The following is a 21,562-nucleotide window of genomic DNA, read 5'->3' on the forward strand; positions in this document are numbered from 1 at the left end:
CATTAGATGTCAATGAACTGTAACCATTGTGACCGCATGGTTATTGACCCAGGTGCAAATAGTCAATGCCCAATTTAAAGATTCAGTTCTGACAAATGGGTTAGAATAATGAAAACATGATGGGAGATGGTTGGGTACTTCACTGCCTAATTGAATAGATCCTTACAATTTGTTCTATAATACATAATTTTTTGCAGCCAACGGGTGAGTAACAAATCTATCATCTTTAATGTTTCAGAGTTAACTGATGAAAATTCTGGAACTGAAAGGTACCTGTATTTTTCCTTTGGAACAATTTTAACAAAACGCTAAATTCCCTTTGTGCCATTAGCAGGTTGGGGTTTTTTTGGTGTATTTTCGTTTGGTTGGTTGGTTTGTGGGTTTATTTTTTTTTGGTTTGGTTTGGTTTTGAATTGGACTTTGAAAAACAAGACATTTAAGTTCTTTTTGGAAGCAAAACGTCTTTCTGCATGTATGCTATCATTAATGTAAGAGGAACCTAGTTTTAAAGAAAAATGAAGAATAGTGCTTTCAGAGACAATTTTAATTCTGTTCCACCCCCCATCCCCCCTTAATGTCAAATAAATATCTGATCTGAATAAAGTTGTGATTTAAAAAAGATTTCAAAGGGCTTTAGATTAGGTCTTAATGTTACTTCATTCTATAGAATATTATAATTCTATAGAACATATTCTATAAAATATGTTCCTTCTTAGAATTTCCAAGTATTACTTGTTTAAATCTGGATTTTGAGTTCCTTGAAGATTTTGTTTATCAAAAATCCAGCAGCTATACCTCAACTGGCTAGAGTAAAATGCTTTTTTACTTTACTGCAGTTTCTGAGGTATTGTCTGCTCCTAGTTTGTAGTTTGCACACACAGCAGGGGTAGATGGTAGATAGGCTGATGACGTGTCTCAGATTTCTATTATCTACATAAATTTTAATGCAGACATCAGCAAGAGTATTTTTCAAGATGTTGTAAGTGATCCCCAGTTTTAACTGTTTAGCTAACAGGCAGAGCCTGAGGAAGGTTATTTTAATATTCTAATACAGCATGCTAATCTGCTATACTGCATCAGATTTCAGGCTTAAAAAATCAGTTGCAAAATAGGTTTTATAATGTTAAAATATACTGCTAGAGCAAGCACTGAAATAAGACTTCCCAGCACGATGATCTATACTGACATTTAAAGGACAGATTGATTTTTATAGTGTTCCACTACAAAATTTTATAGAGATGTTACAATTGCAAATCAAATAATAAATAGCTGAAAGGACAGACAGAGAGCGACTTTGGTTTACTTTTGCCTTTTTCATCAATTTACAGTATGGTGTTATCCATTATCTTTCTGAAGCAGAAATGCAGTGGTGGTTTGTTTGGTTTTTTTTTTTTCTTTTATCACTTCATAGCTTTTCACTAGGAGCCATATTTGGTAGTATGGTTCAAATGGTTTCTATCACTTAATTTAAATAGTTTTATACTTCTGTGAAGTTGTAAAGTATTTTGAAGCTGCTGGAACGTTTGTGTAAATATCACCCTGAAAGTTTAGATTTACTTTGATAGCAGAATATGTAGGAACATGGCTTCTTTACTCCAGCAGAACAGGTTTTTCATGATCCAGGTGACATTCCTAATTATACAAATTTTGGTCTAAAATAAGCAGTTTATCTGTTCAGCTTTCTTTAAACAGTTCCAGTGCTTGTGTTCTAAACAGTGAAAAGCACTCAGTACTAGATCTAGAAGGAAATGATGGCTTCATGTTTAATGACAAATTGCTAGTAAAATTACCATTGTGGTGAACTGTTTTTTTCAGAAGAAAATAGGAGTGTATGGCTGCAGCTGCTATCTTGTGGGTATTATCAATACAGCCAATGATGCTTTAACCATTTGAACCAAAAATCTGAAAAGCTTTAACAAAGATATAAACATTGTGATGTGATTATTTTTCTCACACTATCGGCTTGCTTTGAACTTTATTCATTCATTTTTTTTAACTGTGTCCTTCATGAAAACATATACTTAAGGTAAAAGAAAAAGGCCAGCCTTAGGCCAATTGCACATTTAAGTTATATTTTCCTTAGAATCATGTCACTGTGAAGGGCTTCCCAGTCTGTGGTACCACTGTCAAACTTCGTAAATGGAGCAAAAAGTCTGTGTTTTCAGATCTTCAGCTCCAACCTCACAACTGAATTGACATATATATAAAAAAAAATTGTCTTGAGAATGTGATCACTGACAAAACTGCCAAAAATGAGCTGGCTGAGAAGTTGGTTTTTTTGCTTAGAGAAACTTCTGGAACTTTAGGATGATTTGAACAGAAGTTTTTTGAGATCTTCTGTTTGAGACTACTTCAATCAATCAGACACAGCAAAAGGAAGAAGGGAGGGAGCAGAATAAGCTCTGTATTTTTACTGAAGAAGTGAGTGAAATTTTTTTTCCCATTTGGGAAAATTGCCGTTCTCATCTTCAGTGACAACATAATCTCAAGGTACTTCAAGCTGCCAGGAATATATGTTTGCTGTTTTGAGAAGGCTACATTTATTTCAATATGAACTGATTAATGTCATCTGGAAATTAAGCCCTTGTTAAACGCTTTTCCATATGCCTGATACAAGTTCAGCTGGAGTGAAATTTAATGATCTATAGATAGGTCTCATGTGAAGCAGTGATATGTATATGATGCTTTCCTTTCTTTCTGGTCAAAGCAGGTGTTACGTGCTTTCTCTGTTATATAAAAAAGCAAAAAGAGAACTTGGAAATATGCACATGATAGATATTTTAACTAAGAAGGTACCATAACTTGTTAGCCCATTTGCCATCTGTCTGAGAGAATGGAAAATTTATGATGAAAACTGTTAAGTGTTTTCACTATACGTGGGGATGAATTAAAAGCTCCTGTGATTTTATTTTGTGACTATTCTAGTCCTGGCCAGACATTTTGCTATTGCAGTGATGATCTGGCTTTACACGTTTACTTAAGGAGAGAATTTGGGTCACAATTTAGGGGGTCACAGAATGTCAGAATTTACCGAGCAGTGGATGAATAAATTGTGTCTACTTATCAGAAACTTTTAGGCGAGAAGTACCATGTCCATAGAGTAGCCATCAATGAACCAATGAATAGATGTACTGAATGAAATTCTGCAGAGGTCTGTCTTGCTTCTGGTATAATCCAGTAATATTGATGTGAATTACACAATGGACCATATCCTTATTGAATTTGATCATGACATAAACATAGGATGGACTGTAGATATGCTGAAGAGCAGGACTAGAAGTCAAAATCTCTTTCACAAACAGGTAAAATGGGCTGAAGAATGTAAGGTGCTATTAAATATGGACAATAGCAAGCAGGATTAATAAACTGTGAAAACAGTTTGGAAAGCAACTGGATCTGTAGCAAGTTGTTTGCAAAAAGTGAGTGGCTTTGGTTGATTAAAACCAGAATGTGAATTAACAATGTGATACTTCTGTTAAAAAACCAAACATCATACTGAGTTGCATAAACAGGAATATAATCCATGAAAAGTGAAATAATCCTTCTTTGCTTAGTGTTGGTAAGACTGGTGCTGTAGTGCTGTTATGCACTCATCGCTTCGAGAAAGATATGCTAGAATCTGGAGGATACCAGCAGAAATTATCAAAGGTTTAGGAAATGTACCCTACCAAGGAAAACTGAATGAGTTGCTTTCCTCATCTGAAGAGGGAGACTTTCTAGTATTATTCAAATAAATGCAGGCAACTTACAAAGTAGAAAGGAATATTATGTTCTATATCCTCAGTAGATTGCAGAAGTAGTAAGGTGTTTAAATTATGATAGGCAAGATTTGTATTAGATATTAGGAAAAAAATACTTTAGCAATAAGGATAGTGAAACACTGCCTGGGGAGTTCTTCAGTCATTTTTGGTAAACATCTGTTAAAATGAAACAAGAATAACTGAACTTTGCCTTGGATGCTTAGAGTTAGTAAAGAGACTTTGATCTTTCCAGCCTGACTTGCTGATGATTCAGTGATGTGCCAAGGGATGTACACATAAAATTCAGAAGAAGGTAAAGAGAAGGATTTGGTTGTGGCTCAGCAGTTTTTGAAAGCCAGTTTGGAGGAAAAAGTGAAAAAAAAAAAAAAAAAAAGGCTAGGAATTCATGGGAAGTGAAATTATTAAAAATCCACTGAACCACTGGACTGGCTCCTGTTATGTTGCTCCTTTTTAATCTAGGAATGGGTGTCTTTCCTTCATCCTTTGGTAATTTCAGAGCCAAGCTTCTTCTCAGCCCTTCCCACTGGTAAGGAACTGCCCAGCTGTAGCTAATCACACAGCTGTTGCTAAAATGAGGGATTTGGGTAATTTTACTACTATTAGCAGAAAAGTGGTTCCTTTAGAGAGCTAAATAGGTAAAAATTTGGCTGGGAAGGTAGGTGGTATACACAATCGGTGGAAACATGTCTTTTACACAGAAGACTTCTTGTGCTATTTGGGTAAAAGTTGTTAATGCTTTGAAAATCTTAATGTGTTGTAATATGCTTAAAATGAGTGCTTGTGAGAGGTTTATACAGAAGTAAAACCATACAGATGTTGATGTTTAATGACCAGAATATGGTATTGTAACTATGTTTTGAGATATATTATGTTAAACAAAGGTGTGAATGAGATGACTTTGGCTGTGAAAGGGCCCATTTTGGGGAGGGCTCCTGCAGCACTTTTCCCCCGGCGCCATCTTGGATGCCAGGCCTGCCCGGTCAAAGCTAGTGCCACCGGCAGGTTTTACCTCATGAAAGTGGCTCTGTAACACAAAAGTGTTAACTTTAAAAGTTGTTAACCTATTTTTTCTCATGTATGACACCTGCTCAGCATGTCAGTGTGACTAGTTAGGAATAAAACTATTCAGAGGACCAAGCCTGCTGGGTAACTCACCTCAGCTGAGAGCTGTGGGAGTTCAGCTGGTAGTGATGCCACAGATGCTGGCCCCTGCCGGCCACCCCTCTGGTCCCCCAGTTGTCCCCTGTCATAGTCCTGCTGGCTGCTGCCTGCTGGGACAGGACAAGGCAGGGGCAGGTCTCGTGCCTGCCACCCCCTTACAACTGAGGCAGGAGCTCTTATATTAATATATCTCAGCCTATAACCTGTGCATGTCATCTGTGCAAAAGCAGCAGTTTATTTTAATAGAGCAAATAATGAGCGCAGGGCCGTTTGCAGAGGGCTGGAAAGCCCTGTGGAGCTGCCCTCGCTTGTGGCAGGAGGCACAGGAGCCTTCCAGAGGCCTTGCACTCCAGGGTGAGCTGGGCCGGCTGCTCCGAGGTGCTCCTCTGCTCCGTGGTTTCGCTGCATCTGGGACATCCGTTCTGTCGTAAGTTGTTCTATAACCAGCGGCATTGCCCTGGGATAATGAGGGCAAAACTGAGGTCAGTAGCATTTTAACATCATGGTAATAATAAAAACAACAACCACCTAATGTAATATTATGTAATAATGTCATATGTTCACAAACGTATGCTGATATTCTTTCCCCCTCCCCCTCCTCTCTTCAGGACTTCCGATTTAAGTAACTAAACATCATGTCTGACCCTGTTGTTCTGCGTAGCATCAAGAGATTGGGAGAGGATAACAATGCTTTTGACTTGGATGGCAAATGTAAGTTTATTCTTCAGTCAGCAACTTGTTTTACAAAGCATGTAAAAATAGGTGGTGGGTGGCCTAAGTGGAGCAAATAGCCTACAGAATACAAATCAAATTGTGGAATAGATACAGAGTTATGTGTATGCTGTCTGCAAAACAACTTTTCTGTAAAAACTATGCATAACAATCCCTGCTCATGGGCAATCTTTACTTATCAGCCTACAAGTTCGCAGTATCTACCTAGGTTTTTATACTCAGCACTCTGGTGTACAAGAAAAAGGCCTTTACTAGGGAAAAAAATTAGAAGTTCTGTCTTCCACAGTTTCTAAAGCTGTTTTCAATGAACACATATATTTGTGGTCATACTTATATTAGGCAGAATTCTTACGAGCTCTTGCTACGCAAAGATCTGCATTTCTTCCCCTCATCAGAGCTTTTCCTCTTTTCTTCCATTTTTCTTTGCAATGTGCACTTTTCCATTTTGCCAGTCCAAATGCAGCAAGAGTCAAGGAGAAACATGAAGAGAAACTGCTAAATATTTTGAGTTCTTTTTATAAGACTTGAGGAAAGCTGACAAAGGGTGGGGTGTTTATACTGAATGTAACGTACAAAGGAAAGCAAAACAGTAGCATATAATGGAAGATAAATTGCAATACGGTATAATGTACATGCTTCTCACATAGAGTAAAAAGGGTTCACAAAACTATTCCAGCACTCAGATATCACCAGATTCCCGTAAGCATACATACATTTTGTATTTTCTTAAATTACCTGACAGCTGCACCCTAATCCTGGAAGAGTTTAAGCTTTAATTTAAACCATTCTCCTAGGACCCAATGAAATGCTTCAAACCATGCATGAAACAGCCTGTGTTCTAAATATGGGCCTTATTGGGATTTACAAATGTGGCATTCACTCCCAATTTCATCTGCTTCATCACAAAAAGAGGTGCTCTCAGGTTGGGTCTGAACAAAACACAGCTTGAGAAGGAGTGATGTTTTATTTTCTTTCTTTCAATTCATCTGATGTATGTTAGAACAATCAAACTGGATAGTGATAAAAGACTATGCGGTTTTATTTCTCTTTAAATACTTCATGACAGATATCCTCCACAAAAATGGAGACTTGTGTTGAAAGACAGTCCCTCTCTCTTGGAACTACTTTTTACCAACAAAAAGAAATCAAAGCAAACCATACTAGACTGAGTTACAGTGATATTTTTCCCCTTGCCTAGATAACAGCTCAGGTTTAAGGCAGTCCAGCCTCAGTCTTTTTCATTCCATGGTAACTATACATCTACCTTTTGTTAAAACTTACAGCATGCAGCAAAATTCTTCACATAACCATGCATATTATGTAATTTCAGACAATAATCAAACTTTTTCAAGACCTTAGGACTGATTTTTAATGGGAGACCTCTTCAAGACTCTCTCCCTGCTATACAGCAGCACAGTGTCCCTGTTATAACTTGCTCTGTCTGTTGTTATTTTTAAAACTTAGAAGTTGATTGATGCTAAGTCTGTATTTCAAGCCTAGTATCATTCATTGTATGAGTTTGGGATTTCCTTCCAATCTTTATCTGTAACAGGATGTCTCATAGGGCTAAGGGAATAACAGTAGAGTCTGAACACTTTTTGAGTATTCATTCTGAGCTTGGACTGAGCCTTGATTGTGGTTATCTTTGTAGAGATTGACTGATATCTGCAAACATAAAAGCAGCTGTTTCACTAGAAGACAGCCCATGTGCTTTTTTTGCTCTGACATTAGAAGCTGAACAAGAGCTTCATGTGCAGCAGGGATTATGTTCTCTGTGTTAAGTCAGATAATACCTTTGGTTTTAACCATCTTCATCAAATCTCTTACACTTTGCTGGGATTACTCTCCTAGACTAGATGATCTCCTATTTGACAGATTCAGAGGTCTGTTTTTGTTAGGAACTTGAAATCTATTGTTACAGCTGGTAAGAAGATAGTGTAGGAAATATTCTCTGAATAGCTTAAATGTATTCTTAAAACCAAAGCTGGCGTGCTAGATTCTGCAGCTGATTTTGAAGTCTGCAACCAGCAGCAGCAACCTCAGCTCCATGACTGTGAAAGAAACCAATGTGAATGTTTTCTGAAAGTCTGCTCTCTCCCCAATATATTGCTACCCCAGCACTCTGCTCTGCATCCTGCTGGAATGAACAGCCATGTGCGTGCTGAAGCAGTACAGACCTCCCCCCTCTCCTCCCCTACTGTGTTGTTTTGTTTTTAAAACTTCTCACTTAGGCTGCTAACTAAAGGCAGGTCCAATTCATAGGGCATTGTGGGGTCTAATATTGGTGGCGAGAGGGCAGGAATGATGAGAAAAGGGAGTGAATAGGTTAAGGGGTATGTCCTTCTGCTTCTGGGAGAGAAAACTTTTCATCTCTTCCAGCCACTTCAATCTGGCACTCCCAGATTGCCCAGATTTACCTAGCTGGTTTAGAGTGGGATTTTGTCTTATGTAATTGTTGCTTTTACTTGTAATGGGATTTTGGCAAAAGACTTTCTATTGGGACCAAAGCTACTCCTCTTTCACAGTTGGGGTCTTTTTGGCCTGTCAAGTGAGTTTGCCTCTGATTTCAGTTTCTTTGGAAATGCACTGTGTTTTCTGCTTAATGTAGTGAGCAGTGTGATGAACTGCTGCAGCACCTTTCCCAAAGCAAGAATCATTGCTTTAAAACCTTACTGGCATTCTGCTGATTGATCTCATTTCCAGTGAGGTTTGCTTCAATAACCATCCTTCGTACATAGTAAGAATTAACCCTCTCTGGATCAACCTTTGAACAACACATCTGTAGGTGTAGTTAAGAGCCAGCTTTAAAGTGGAGCTTTTTGAGTACAGTTTTTCATTGCTTGAATCAAGTATCAGATTTCCTCAGGTTTAACTTTTACTGTGTTCTCATAGTACCAGTAAATTAAATTCTTGGTAGTGTTCTTCAGCTTTTCCTTGATTCTGTGCTTTTTTCAAATAGTAAAATTTCTTTCTTAAAGCCCTTAATTCCTCTTTCAAAATATTTGAACATTCAAAGATCACTATAACTTTTTTTCTTTAGGGTTAATAAATTCTTTCATCTTCCCTACATTCTTTTCTTTTCTATAAAAATCATGTTCTGTCCTCTTTTTTTACTTTTTCAATTGTAGCAGTGTGAACTTTTACTCACCTGTTTCCTTCTTTCACGTTAGCATAGGTAACATAATTCCAGATTCTCCTCTGCTTAAAAACTGCTAGCACACAAGAGCTGGCTCACAGCGCCTCACACTCTTGGATAGCATTGATATACTCTTGTTTCCCTCTTCAAGTTCATAGATTAGGGTTTCTTCACTGTTGGAGAATGCTTACTTTGCTCTCTAAGTTGATATGACTCAGAAAGCTATTTCACCAGACTCTTTTGTTCTCATTTTCCTATCAGTAGCCAATTCCTTCACTTTTTGCAAAACACTTAGCTTCCTCTGCAGGCTGGTAATGCAATCTCTAAAACTTAACTTTTTTGATAAACACTGGAGAATCTTCTAGGAATGCTTTCAAACCACTGCCAGCTGTCAAAGTTCAAAAAACTGCAATCAGATATTTCTTCTTCCTTCACAAGCATCTATTTTTCTAACACCAAATTATTCTTTATCATAATAAATTATGTAAAATAATAATTTTACAAATCAGAACTTTCCTGGAAAATGTCTGGGTTTTTTGGAATACACATAGGTCCTTATTGAATGAATCTTTTCTTCTTGTCATCCCTGAGTAACAGAGCAGAATAAAATCAATAGTCGTTTTCAGCTAAAGCCAAATAAAGTTATCTTATTAACCCCAAAAAGGAGAAGTAACTGTTCTCTCAGTCTCAAACTCAGACTGCTTCCATCTAACATTGTTGCCTTGTGAAATGCAAAACTCTGGAGATAGTGGAAAAGCCCTCTTCCCTTGGGTAGGAAAATGATGGAGGCAAAATCTGTGGTTCCAGTGATGACTTTGCACCCTCTGTGAATCGTGATGCAAAGCTCCTCCATATTTGCTCTGTGAGACAGGCCTGTGCATGCTCAGTGTTGTGTCACTAGATGTGAAGAAAGACAGGCACTGCTTGAACAGCTTACTGTGGTTCTCAACCTGATGCTGAGCTGCCAAGTGCGTTGTAAATGAGCAAGGTGCATATGCCCAGTGCCCTTAGATTATCCAAACTATGCTGTATATGTAAACCCAGCTCATTATCATTGTCATCTCAAACGATGTACTGCAAATATAGCCTACCCTTACGATGACACTTCTCTGGGACCCCTGCCAACACAAGCTGTGCTTTAGGTATGATGTCTAACAATCTCTCTTGAAAAGGAGCTAAATCTAGACCTGTTCTGGGGACTAGGAAGTTGTCCTACAGCATAATTATATCTTGTAGTATAATTGCATTTCTCTAAGCTATATATAGAGAGCTATATATATATATAGGTTCCTATAGAGAGAATCCCAAGAATAGACATCAGTGTGACAAGTTCATCGTACCCTCCAGGAGCACAGCTTCCCCTCTTCCACAGGATTTGCAGCCTCTTAAGCTGTTGGAAGGCAAGAGTGATGAGCTACCACCCTTTTCAGGGAGCATGTGTGGACTGCCAGTAGAGTAGTAGTATTTCGTGATGAAACAGTGTCCAAGAGAACTAGTGGAATACTAGCGAACAGTCTGCTATGAAAATGAGTTGACTTCTGGCGAATTTCCTGAATTATGTATTTAGTGAAAAACATTTTGTCACCTGGGGGACTGAAAACTTGAGACTACTTTTTCAAGAGAAAGCAGGTATAAACTGATATACACTTACCAAGGAATTTTTGGACCCGTGTCAGTTTGTGTCCTTGGCTAGATGTATCGGGGGAATGAAATGCTTATAACTCAGGAATGATCCAGTCCCATGGGGTTCTAGGGTTTATGTTTCACATATCTACAGAAGATTATGTACTTTAACAATAATTATTGACTAGACTGTGCATTTATTTTCCCTAACAGGTAACAGCTTCAAGAAATCAGAGTAAGTCACGTATACAAATGGAACAATTATTATTTCTATTATTCAAAGAAGTTAATGTCATCGGATTAAATTGATGCATTTATACAATATGTGGTATCTAATAAAAAACTGTTCCTTAGGAGATGAACTGCCTTATTTGATACAGGTGACACAGGCAGACCAAACCTGTTGTTTAAAAGCATAGACTAATGACAGCAAAATATGGTCTTCTGAAAATGTTTTTGATATTAAAATTTATCTTTTTTTAGTACTTTTAGTTTGAGAAATGAGTTTTTCAGGAATTTTAATCGATCTTGATTAATTTCTCTTTAAGCTTAACTGTGAGTCTTTAAAGTAAAAGGAATTAGCTCACTTCATTTGAGCTCAGACATTAAGATTTAAATGTAGAATTCTAGATAGTTAAAAGCTGAAATGATTTAGAGACCTTAATCTTCAGCTATAATCCAAGATTTGAATGGGGTTAAGAGTCTCTCTCTTCCTTGGGAGATCTTGCGATAACTCTGTAGCAGCCTGGATATCCTAATGGGTGCTGTAATTTGTGCCAGCTCTTTCTGACGCAGTCTGAGAAAAACTGGAATGGGAAAGCAAGAGCATCTCTTAATTTTTGTCCTTGCCAGGTTGCCCATCTCAGAGAGCACCAGCCCAGTGTTCAAGCTCTACCACAGTCCTCACACATATCTTGAAACCCAAGTTCTGTTGGATTTTCACATGTAACACGCATATGGTCCTACCTACTACACATATGAAGCTTCCTTCAGGCTTTCTAGGATCTGGTTTTTGAAAACTGTTCATGACAAATATAGCTTGAATTTATTTTATTTTTAAAAAAATCCAAATTGAAAATCCCTACTCATTCATCACCAAACGCACACAGCTAATTACTTGCTATAGTAATATAAATAGTGGATCCCATCCACACTGGTGCAACTACTTCTTTAGATTTTAACTGACCCTACAGAACAGCAACACATAATGTGAGCACTGAAAAAACCCCTATGGTAGTGTGAGAGATTCTACTGCCACTATGGAGCTAGGAACATACGGGCAATATAGGTGGGAATGGGTACAGGACCTTTCTCTGTCTTAAAGAAAGGACTAACCAACAATTTGGATGGTGGTTTTTTCTCTAACTGGCCTCAAAGAACCAACAATTCACATTATAGCAACAGTGTTTTGAAGAACTGCTTATGAAACAAAGCATAAACCTTCAGATTGTTTTAACCTAACATCCATTCTAGTCCCCATCTAAAACGTAAAAGAACTATCAAACCACTGGTTCTGAAGAAATCTGAAAGAAACAACTTGTCTCTGAAAATTCTGGGCAAAATGTCTCAAAAAAAATGCAATTTCAGAGAAATAACCAAGAGAAGAAAAGAAATAATGTAAAATCTTATCCTTTTTGCTAGGAATTTCTATACGTATGAAGAACCTTTTGTAGAGAAGAAAACTGAAAAGTGAGTTAAGTTCAATTCTGTGTACTATCTTTGCATATAGAACAAAATATGTACTACAATAAAAGTTTATAATGTTATGTTTTCTGCTCTTGAAGGTCACCAGAAAAGAAAGAAAACACTATTCGTATTGGCTTCTTTCAGCTGGTAAGGAAAGCAATGGCTATAAATACTTTATATGTACTGTGCTCTAGAATAAGTGACAATAATCTATATGGGTGTTTTGGGGAATAGCTATGACTAAGCCACACTTTTAAGGATTAAACCATTTGGCATGAAATCCTGCCATTAAAGTCAATGGGAATTTAATAGAACCCTTTGTCATTTTGTCAACTTGGTATTGATTATCGATATTTGTGTCGTAATTGTCTATTAAACACATTATATTGAACTTACAGGTAGATATGGGGAAAAGAGTTACGATGCATAGCAGGGATCTAGATGACCTTGGTTCGTGCTTATTTCTGCCAAAAATTTGCTGTGTGATATTTGCCAGATAATTTAGCTCCCTTGTAATTGCTCCATGGGTGTTAGTAGTTTTGGTAACTATAAAAACTTGGGAATGCACAATACTGTATGGTATGTCTAGCCTTTGATGGGTGCATCTAAATTTTAAAATTAATTTAGTAGTGAGATGTCCATCACAGCAGCATGCAGCTAAGAGGTTTTATTACTTCTGGTTTGCATGTAGTCTAGGCAATTATTCTGTAATTTGTCCAGACTAATGTGGTCCTGACTGTAGTACTGGGCTAGTGCAGTTACATCCATGTGGCTTGTGCTCTACCTCACTAGGCATCTCAGTTTTTAGCTGGGGGGAGAGAACAGTCTTTTCCACACGGGGGACTATATCTGTCAATCAGAAGGGCTTGAGTTCTGTGGCCTGTTTTGCACAGATGTTAAACACTAAACACGGTTGGTAAACACGGTTGGTAAAATGGTTGGTTAAACGGATGGTACGCTTGCATCAGATGTGCTGAGATCACGTATCTGTGCAGTTTCTCTGTGGGTTTCTTTTTTTAATCAAGGAAATTCCTAGACTACTTATGTGCAAAGTCTGCAAAACAGTGGTAGTGCTACAGCTTTCTTTTGATGGTTTTTGTACTTATTTTTCTTTTGTGTTAAATGACTTGTTTTTCCCTTTATCTTGTCTCTTCCCTAATGTCCCTTTTCTATAGGTGCACCAAATTCCCACCCTTTCTTCTCTTAAACACATTATAACACCTACAGAACCTGGACAGGTTCTCCAGCAGGCTATGATTCCTCTTTACACTCCTATTTCAAAATACATAACAATTGATACTGATATTCTATGTGGACAGCTTGATCTATATATTTACGCATGACTTCAACATGAGAATCAGACTTCACACAATCACGACGAAAGTAAATAAAGTCACTGTATGTTAGCTGACTCACCAGCTGCATGTGTGCATGTCCTTGGCCCATGGCAAATGTAAGGTGTTAGGTGTTAGCTCAGTCCTTTTTTTCAGTACATACTATGTCATATTTCTATACATTTCTCCCAGATTAAGACCTAATGCACAATTGCCTGGCTCAGCCAACATTTAGAGTATTAACTATGAGAACGTGCTCTCAGACTTTTAGTTGGCTTTCTACTGCAGTACCTCAGACTTCTGAGAAATTAGCTAACTCTTCAGAGGCTCTCCATAGTGCCCTAAGACTTTTTCCTCCCTTCCCTCTCCCTCCATCCCCGCAGGAAATCTGCAAAGCAGACTATATATATGAATTATAATTACTATTCTTAATCTTTTATCTAGTTTCTGGAATGATAATAATGTGGAATGATATCGAGCTATTAATGTTACATGATAATTCACGTGGTCAGATTCTGCTGTCAGCTAAAAGGGAGCTCATAATAATTTATGAGGCTGTAATCACAGGTGAAATTAGATTAGATTGGGGAGAGAGATTTGTCTTCTTTCTATTGAAGATAATTCTGAAATTTAAAGAGAATGATGTTGTATCTGATCTACCAGATTAATGATTTACCAGTTTACAACCAACTTGAAGACTGGCTCTCAGCAGACACTGTATTTTTTTCCTGTCTCTTTAGTTTCGATTTTCTTCATCTATGGAAATTTTAATGATGGCTGTTGGTAGTTTCTGTGCTATTGTTCATGGAGCAGCCCAGCCAGCTGTGCTACTTGTGTTTGGTGCAATGGCAGACACATTCATTGAATATGACATTGAAATGCAAGAGCTTAAAGACCCACTCAAGATATGTGTAAATAACACCATAATGTGGATTAATGGTACTATTCATCAGAATGAAAAGAATGCCACAATAAGATGTGGGTAAGTAGCAGATGTATTAGTTTCTTTTCCTTTGTTATTATGGCTTGTCAGAGAATGTATCGCTAGGGAAGGTCCAGTTCAAACCTTTAAACTTTACATTTTCTAGCCATAAGGCAGAAAAGGGGCATGGTTCTTGTTATAGAGTGCTGTTTCTGAGCTGGAGATATTACCTGAAGGAAGAGAAGGTCAGTCTGGGGATATTCTATGACGATGATTGTTCTGATAAGAGATGTAGCTACTACACATCTGACTTGATTAATTTGTTTTCCCTGATGACACTGTAGGTAATAATGACTTCTGGTCATTCTGATTAGGGCTTAGGTATCTATAGGTGCCTGCTGACTTCTGAGCAAGTTAGCTAAACTTTAGTAATTAAATTTATTAAGTAAATTTAGTAAAGAGAAATAAGCACTTCTAGGATGCAGTTCATCTTAGCTTATGGGAGATGTCTAAGGCAGGTCAGATGAACTGCCCTATAAGAGTGCCTGTTTCTTTCCATTAACTGTAATAAATGGAGTCTAGATGATTCATTCAGATACAGATATCTGTCAAAACCAGATTTGAACCTGTAACCTCTCCTAAGGCTCATTTTTCAGTGCATCATTCCAAGAGTTTTCTAATCTCCGAGTGACATTTAATTAGATATTTAATTATAATTAAAAGTTACTTGTCTAGAGGTCTCTGAAATTCAGAGCACATGGGAAGTGATTCACATTCCTAGATGTAGGTGACTGGTGCCAAATTATTTTGCTCCAGGCTGCCCAAGCCAGACCTCTGAGATGGGGCTAGCAGACAGAATACAGAATTTGCTACAGACCTCTGTTCCTCTGAAGCAGCACCTACCCACCAGGCAGGATACATTCATAGAATCATAGAATGGTTTGGGTTGGAAAGGACCTTGAAGAACACCTAGTTCTACCTCCCCTGCCATGGGCAGGGACACCTTCCAGTAGACCAGGTTGCTCAAAGCCCCACCTGACCTGTCCTTGAACACTTCCAGGGATGGGGCATCTATAACTTCTCTGGGCAGCCTGTTCCAGCACATTGCCACCCCCACAATGAAGAATGTTTTCCCAGTATCGAATGAAAACGTACCCTCTTTCAGCTTAAATCCATTCCCCCTTGTCCTATCACTACCTGCCCTTGAAAAAAGTCCCTCTGCAGCTTTCTTGTAGGTCCCCTGGAGGTCCTGGAAGGCGGCAGTAAAGTCTTCCTGGAGCCTTCTCTTCTCCAGGCTGAGCCACCCCAACTCCCTCAGCCTGTCTTCATAGCAGAGGGGCTTCAGCCCTCTGATTGTCTTTGTGGCCCTCCGCTGGACTCCTTCCAACAAGTCCAGGTCCTGCTTATGTTGGGGGCCCCAGAGTTGAATGCAGTACTCCAGAGGAGTATCTGCTTCATGATCTTAATTGAAGCATTAAAAATGGTACTGGTTATCAATGTCAGGCACCTGAGCTATTTCCATGATTGTTTTTTGCGAGATGATTCCAGGTGCATAGTGGTCCCTTTTGGCTTAAAATTTCATTTTATCAAATTCCAGGTAAATGGAATAAAATTTGCTTTCTGCAGGATGTTTTTAAAAAGTTGTCTAAAACCCACAAGCAATAATGACCTGAAGTGCCTATTTCAAAGTAATCTAAATGCAATAGCAGCAACTCGATGTCTTTCACTGATAGGAGGAGTAATTTAATACTCCTACTTGAGCTAAAAGAAAGCATCATTTCAGATTAGCAAGCTTATGGTACAAAGTAATACTTGAATTGTCTTCAGCAGCCTTTATTTCTCCCCACAACACTGTTTAAATCTGAGTGTTATTAGTCGGTATAATGGCACAAAGCAAGTGCATTCAATATCTAATGAAAACTTGTTGGGCAGCTCTTCCCTGACACACCCTCTCACCTGTGCTGTTTTGGAGCATGCCGTCCAGTGGGGTTTCTCAGAGACTGCAGGGCTGCTCCAGGACAATGGAGCATTTTCTGGTACCTCCCAGTGCCCTACCCCTGTGCAACAGGCAGAGCAAGCAAACCAGCCCCTGCTAGCTATAGCCTCAGTATTGTGAAACAATGCCTCTGTTAGCAAAACAAGATGACTTGCCAGTTGATGTGACTAACTTGAAGAAACACCAGATTAGAAATCTGTGAGAAACTTAACCCAGTATTGCTAACTCTTTTTTTCTTTATTTATTTTTTTTTTTGTTTCATTAGGCTGCTGGACATTGAGCAAGAAATGACCAAGTTTGCAGGTTACTATGCAGGAATTGGTTGTGCTGTACTGGTGTTAGGATACATCCAAGTCAGTATTTTGTTCCTTATTTTGATTTCAAAGTTTAAATCGCTAAATAATTCAGTTTATAATAATTATGTTCCTTTTAACTACTTAGTCAACTGTCCATTTGAGCAGAGCAGATGCTTTCAATTCTCATTCTATCTACTGAAATAGGTTAGCTTTGGCAGTCTGAGACCTTGGATTTGTGCATGCATACCTTTGTACAAGGGTGTGTTTTACCTAGTGAGATGGATGCATGCTGCTCCTTTCATATTAGAAGAAATACTTGCTCAAGTGTGATTACTATGGAATCCACACACCCTCCTAAAATAACAGCTGAAGGGCATGCAGATTCTCAGTAGGCATCTCAGCTGCGTTGAGCCCTATGTTTCCTTTATAGAGATATTGCAGAGTAGTACTAGTGTAAAACTAGTGCTGGAGAAGAATCACACCCTACACATTCTGTAGTAATGGTTCAATTCTTATAGCTGAGATGAGCTAAAAGCTTGCATGATTCCTGCATAACCTGCTAAAGGGTTCACTGCTTTTGAAGCTTTTTATAATTGCAAAATCACTTGTCAGTCTCCTTCCTGAAAACTATCCCAGAGTTTTGCTGAGGTAGGGTGGCTGCCAGCCCTATATTACTTAAAGCTACAGATGGAAAAAAATTTGTCCATATGACATTCATGTAACAGCACAAGTAATTTAACTTGCGTCTCCTCTCAGCCTATCAGAGCTGAGACAAATGCTTGATCCAGACGCTTTATAAAATTGTTGGATTATTTAAAGATCAAAGGCATAAACCATTATCATGTCTGTGTAGCTAGAATGTATTTTACCTGAATAGTAATTTTATCAATAGCCAAATTGGTCTTTCCCATTTTAGCCAAATTGCTTTTTTGCATTTCTTGGGAGTAGAAAGACTTTTTACTGCAATTTATCAGCCACATTATGCTCTTCACAGATCTGCTTTTGGGTTATGGCTGCAGCTCGTCAGATACAGAAAATGAGGAAAGCTTATTTCAGGAAAGTAATGCGAATGGATATAGGCTGGTTTGACTGTACATCTGTAGGAGAACTGAACACCCGCATTTCTGAGTAAGTAATACAGAAAAAAAGGTACACTGCAAACATTTTGCACTTCTTTCCAAACACAAGAGTGCCAGTAACTTGGCATTTGAAAAAACACTAACATACAATTCAGCTATGTTCCTGGGAGCAGGGACCAGGCTGATTATCTCCCCCACCTTCAAAACGAAGGTCTTAACTGTTAAGCCACAATTATTTCCCTTTTGTGCCTTGTATGTTAATGTGTGTGTGTGGGGTTGTTGGGTTTTGGGGTGGGGTTTTTTTTTGTGAACTTGCTGCATCCTTTCCTTCTCCTCTTGTGCCCAGTCCTTTCAGAGTGATCTGTAATTTAGCTGCAGTGCGCACTCCCCTGAGGCTGGAGATGCGGGTTTGAACGCTCTCACTTCCCAGAAAGGAAAATTACATTAGGGCCATGCTTTGCTTTTGTTGGCTATTAAAAGAAAAAAAGTAAGCCTTGCTTAATCTTCTGCTAAAGAAGGTACAAGCACCTACCTTCACAAAGGCACCCAAGGTAGACGGAGAAACCTTCTTATCCTGGGTGAAAATCTACCCTGGAGAAAAGCAGAGGTAAAGGCTTGCTCCTTTTCTTAGTGGTTCCAGTTTACAACTGAAGGCAGCTGCAAGGGGAATATGCCAACTCTAGATGTCTCCCTGTTCTCAGTTGTATCTGCAAAATAGTAGTCACATTTGCAGAATATTTTCCTGTAGTTGAAAGGGATTTTATTTGCCTTTACTCACTGCCCAGTGGTATCTTATGACCTTCTGTGGTGTTCTTTTTATGAAGAATAAATGACAAGTGTAAGTCACAGTGAAGAATTTATCTGGCAAAAAATAGGAACCGAGCATGTATTTCTCTAATAAATAACAGTTCCCTGTTTTTTCAAACAACATTGTCCTGTGCTTACAAAGAGCTTCCTGAATGCTAAAAAACATTCTCCAGAAGAAATAGAAACGTGTGCTTAACTCAACACTCTTAATTTTTTCAACAGAGAACTGTAATTTTACTTGATACATCGATGAGCTAACAACTTTGTACTTGAAACATCAACGCCACTTGCTCCTAGTTATTTCAGGAGTTCCCAGTTCTTCTAATCTCAGGGATGAGGTAGTAGCCAAGAGTGGCAGAAGTATGATTACTGTTTTATTTTAAGACATTTTTTCTATTTGGCAATGCATAACAGAGAACAAATGAACTCTGCAGCTGCCTAGGGTAATGACGTTAACTGCTGTACCACTGTCCCCATGTGATAGAGCTGTCATGTTTTCCCACTGCCTCCAGTGATAAAGTAGCCGTCCTTGGTTTTCCCATTCTACCTCTCCTTTAGAGAAGAAACTACCTGATAAGGTGGAGAGAGGAACCAGGAGGTGGTAGAAGGTGAAACTAGAAGAGAGGTACAGCCCTCCTCCCTTTTCCTGCCCCCTCAGCAAGGCAGTATGGTACATTCTCAGTGCCCCATGATGGGAGGAACGCCGTATCAGCTACACTGTTTTTCCATTATCTGATAGCTGCATCCAGCTGGGATATCTCTGCCCCCTCCTTTGATCATCTTGGGGCACAGTAGTAAGAACTAGCTAGTGAATGAGTCTGCCAGCAGGGTGACTTCTCCTGGGAAGAGACAATATCTTCTCCACAGTATTCATGCATAAAAGCCTTTTGCTATTGCATCATTTCTTGCTGTAGCCCAGGGTCTCTGGAAGGGATGATGGTGAAAAGGAGTGAGGAAGGGCCCTCTCCAGGGTAAAGCAGCTAACGCAAACATGCCAAGACCTGCAACACAAACAAAAGATATGCTCACCAATCTTCTGTTGTTTTTTTTTTCTTTTTTTTTTTTTTTCCAGTGATGTTAACAAAATTAATGAGGCTATTGCTGACCAAGTAGCAATCTTTATCCAGCGCTTAACCACTTTTGTGTGTGGATTCTTACTGGGATTTGTCAGTGGCTGGAAATTGACCTTGGTTATCATTGCAGTCAGCCCTCTGCTTGGGGTTGGAGCAGCTGTCTATGGCTTGGTAAGTGAATTGTGAGAGATTCGTGTTGAAGTATGATAAGCAGGGAAGCATGCCATAGAGCTGGGATGATGGGTGGAAGAGAAGACTATTACACCCCTTTAAAGTCAAGAGAAGCTGATAATGGTCATAGCAGCACCAGGGCTCGGAGAGTGAGGAGGCAGACTGTGCTCCTGTTTTGCTTATTCTGATTCCCAGAATAATGTATCCTGCTTCTAAGACAGGAGTGTAAGCATACCTTCTGTTGGGTTCTGTGGATGGGTATTATGGTTGCAGAGATCAGAACCTGGCCTACACCAGCTCTCTATTACTACATACCTAGTAGTTTAGCTGGTTACTAGACACAGGGCTTAATTTTTCTAATTAGGAGCTTCTAGAGATGATCAAGTTTCAGAGATGTAAAATAGCTGAAAACAACTGCTCAAACTTACCTCAGGCTGTCCCTGCTCCTGGCAGCTGCTGCATCCTCTCCCATTTGTACCTGTTCTGCTCCTCCATCTGCTCCTTACAAGCTTCCTGACACTGTGCAGAAGAAGCATGGTGAAGAGGCAAACTGCAGGACTCTCTGCCCTCTCACTTCCTCTCCCACACCCAGCAGGGCTGGGCAGTTCCTGCTTTTCCTCTGCACTCTCTCACACTCTTTGGTTGGGTTCAGCCCTCTGGCTAGCTCATTTCTTCCACACCAGGAACAGTTTGCTATCATTTTGCTATAAAACCTCTAATGTAACTGACTAATTTCTCATCTTCCTGCTTTTCTTTATCACCTTGCGCTGCCTGCAAGTAGATGGCATGAATAATGACTTAGTGTGAAGTGGGAAAGCAGAATCCTGGCAGGGACTAAAATAAACTCCCAGATGCTGCTTTCCTACATTTGCAATTTTTTTCTGAGCTCATACCCCTTTATGTTTGTAATTTCCACCCCCCGCCTTCCATTCTTATTTCTCTGGTCCCATCTCTTTCCTTTCACATACCCACTGTTAAGTGTTTCCTCCTTATGAGCCTTTCCAACCCAAATCTTTGATTTTTTTGCCATAAAGAAAACAAACCCAAGGTCAATCTGACCTGGTTTCCTGCCTCCAAAAGTGGCTAATAGATCCCTGGGGTAGGGTATTTGAAGAGAGAAAGCAAATAATGACACTTGACAATTTCTAGCGATATGTCATTCCCAAGCTAATGAAGTATCTTTGTGTAGAATTGTACATGGCTACATTTTCTTCCATTAATTTGAGCACTTTTGTGAGCCTAAGTAAGATTTTTAGCATCCAGTGTGCTCTCAGCTGCGGTGTAGGAACCTATCTGCTGTCAGCCCAAGAAAGAAAGCACAGTGTTGGGCAAAATCTGTTTCCATCTTCCCCCATTACTACCATTACTACTTCTTCCTGAAGCTGGACTCTGCCACAGAGGCTAAAGGGCTGCTTTTGCTGTTTAAGCTCCCTCCTCCTCCCACCATGCACAAACCCTTAGTCTGCAGTCTCCTTAAGCCCAGTTAGCGGGAGGGAGGGAGGGAGGGAAAGCAGGTGTTGTCAGCTGCTTTTTCTAGCTGCATGGAGCAGAGCTGTTGGCCAAGGGGATAACTGTCCTGCAAAACATATGCTGCAGAAGTATATGCCCTAAAACTAGAAGACAGAAGTCTTTGAGTGTGCAATGTGCCTAACAAAAGCCTGCACAGAGCAGAGGATGTGACCTTATGCAGAGCAGGCAGTGCAGTGTGACAGCCAGCACTGCTTCCTGCTGTCCTTGTCTGCGCCTACAGTTCGGGTGTAACCAGCACTTCTTGTGCTTTTGTAG

The 21,562-nt window shown here is 39.2% G+C and overlaps 1 protein-coding gene and 1 long non-coding RNA gene across 12 annotated transcripts in view; one reads left to right on the forward strand and one right to left on the reverse strand.

Moving 5' to 3' along the window:
• The window catches only part of ABCB11 (ATP binding cassette subfamily B member 11), a 68,392-nt gene that overhangs the window by 12,025 nt on the left and 34,805 nt on the right, over nucleotides 1-21,562 (forward strand). For 7 of the 11 annotated variants that reach the window (XR_008733582.1, XR_008733584.1, XR_008733583.1 and 4 more), the window contains exons 1-8: nucleotides 5,376-5,633; nucleotides 10,627-10,648; nucleotides 12,055-12,102; nucleotides 12,198-12,246; nucleotides 14,174-14,415; nucleotides 16,617-16,704; nucleotides 17,642-17,775; nucleotides 19,606-19,777. Coding sequence is in view for 6 of the 11 variants with exons in the window: in XM_055718831.1 (XP_055574806.1) it covers nucleotides 5,558-5,633; nucleotides 10,627-10,648; nucleotides 12,055-12,102; nucleotides 12,198-12,246; nucleotides 14,174-14,415; nucleotides 16,617-16,704; nucleotides 17,642-17,775; nucleotides 19,606-19,777 (831 nt within the window). In the remaining 5 variants the exon portion in view is untranslated. Of the gene's footprint in view, nucleotides 1-5,271; nucleotides 5,634-10,626; nucleotides 10,649-12,054; nucleotides 12,103-12,197; nucleotides 12,247-14,173; nucleotides 14,416-16,616; nucleotides 16,705-17,641; nucleotides 17,776-19,605; nucleotides 19,778-21,562 lie in introns of those variants that run through there. The other 4 variants (XM_055718830.1, XM_055718828.1, XM_055718829.1 and 1 more) reach the window with 4 other exon arrangements.
• On the reverse strand, nucleotides 382-21,553 carry LOC129736658 (uncharacterized). The gene is made up of 3 exons (XR_008733586.1): nucleotides 20,206-21,553; nucleotides 18,259-19,534; nucleotides 382-5,379 (listed from the first exon to the last, which is right to left on the reverse strand). It is a non-coding gene; the product is annotated as an uncharacterized LOC129736658 (long non-coding RNA).

The sequence above is a fragment of the Falco cherrug genome, chromosome 8 (genome assembly GCF_023634085.1).
Source record: "Falco cherrug isolate bFalChe1 chromosome 8, bFalChe1.pri, whole genome shotgun sequence".
Lineage (NCBI taxonomy): Eukaryota > Metazoa > Chordata > Aves > Falconiformes > Falconidae > Falco > Falco cherrug.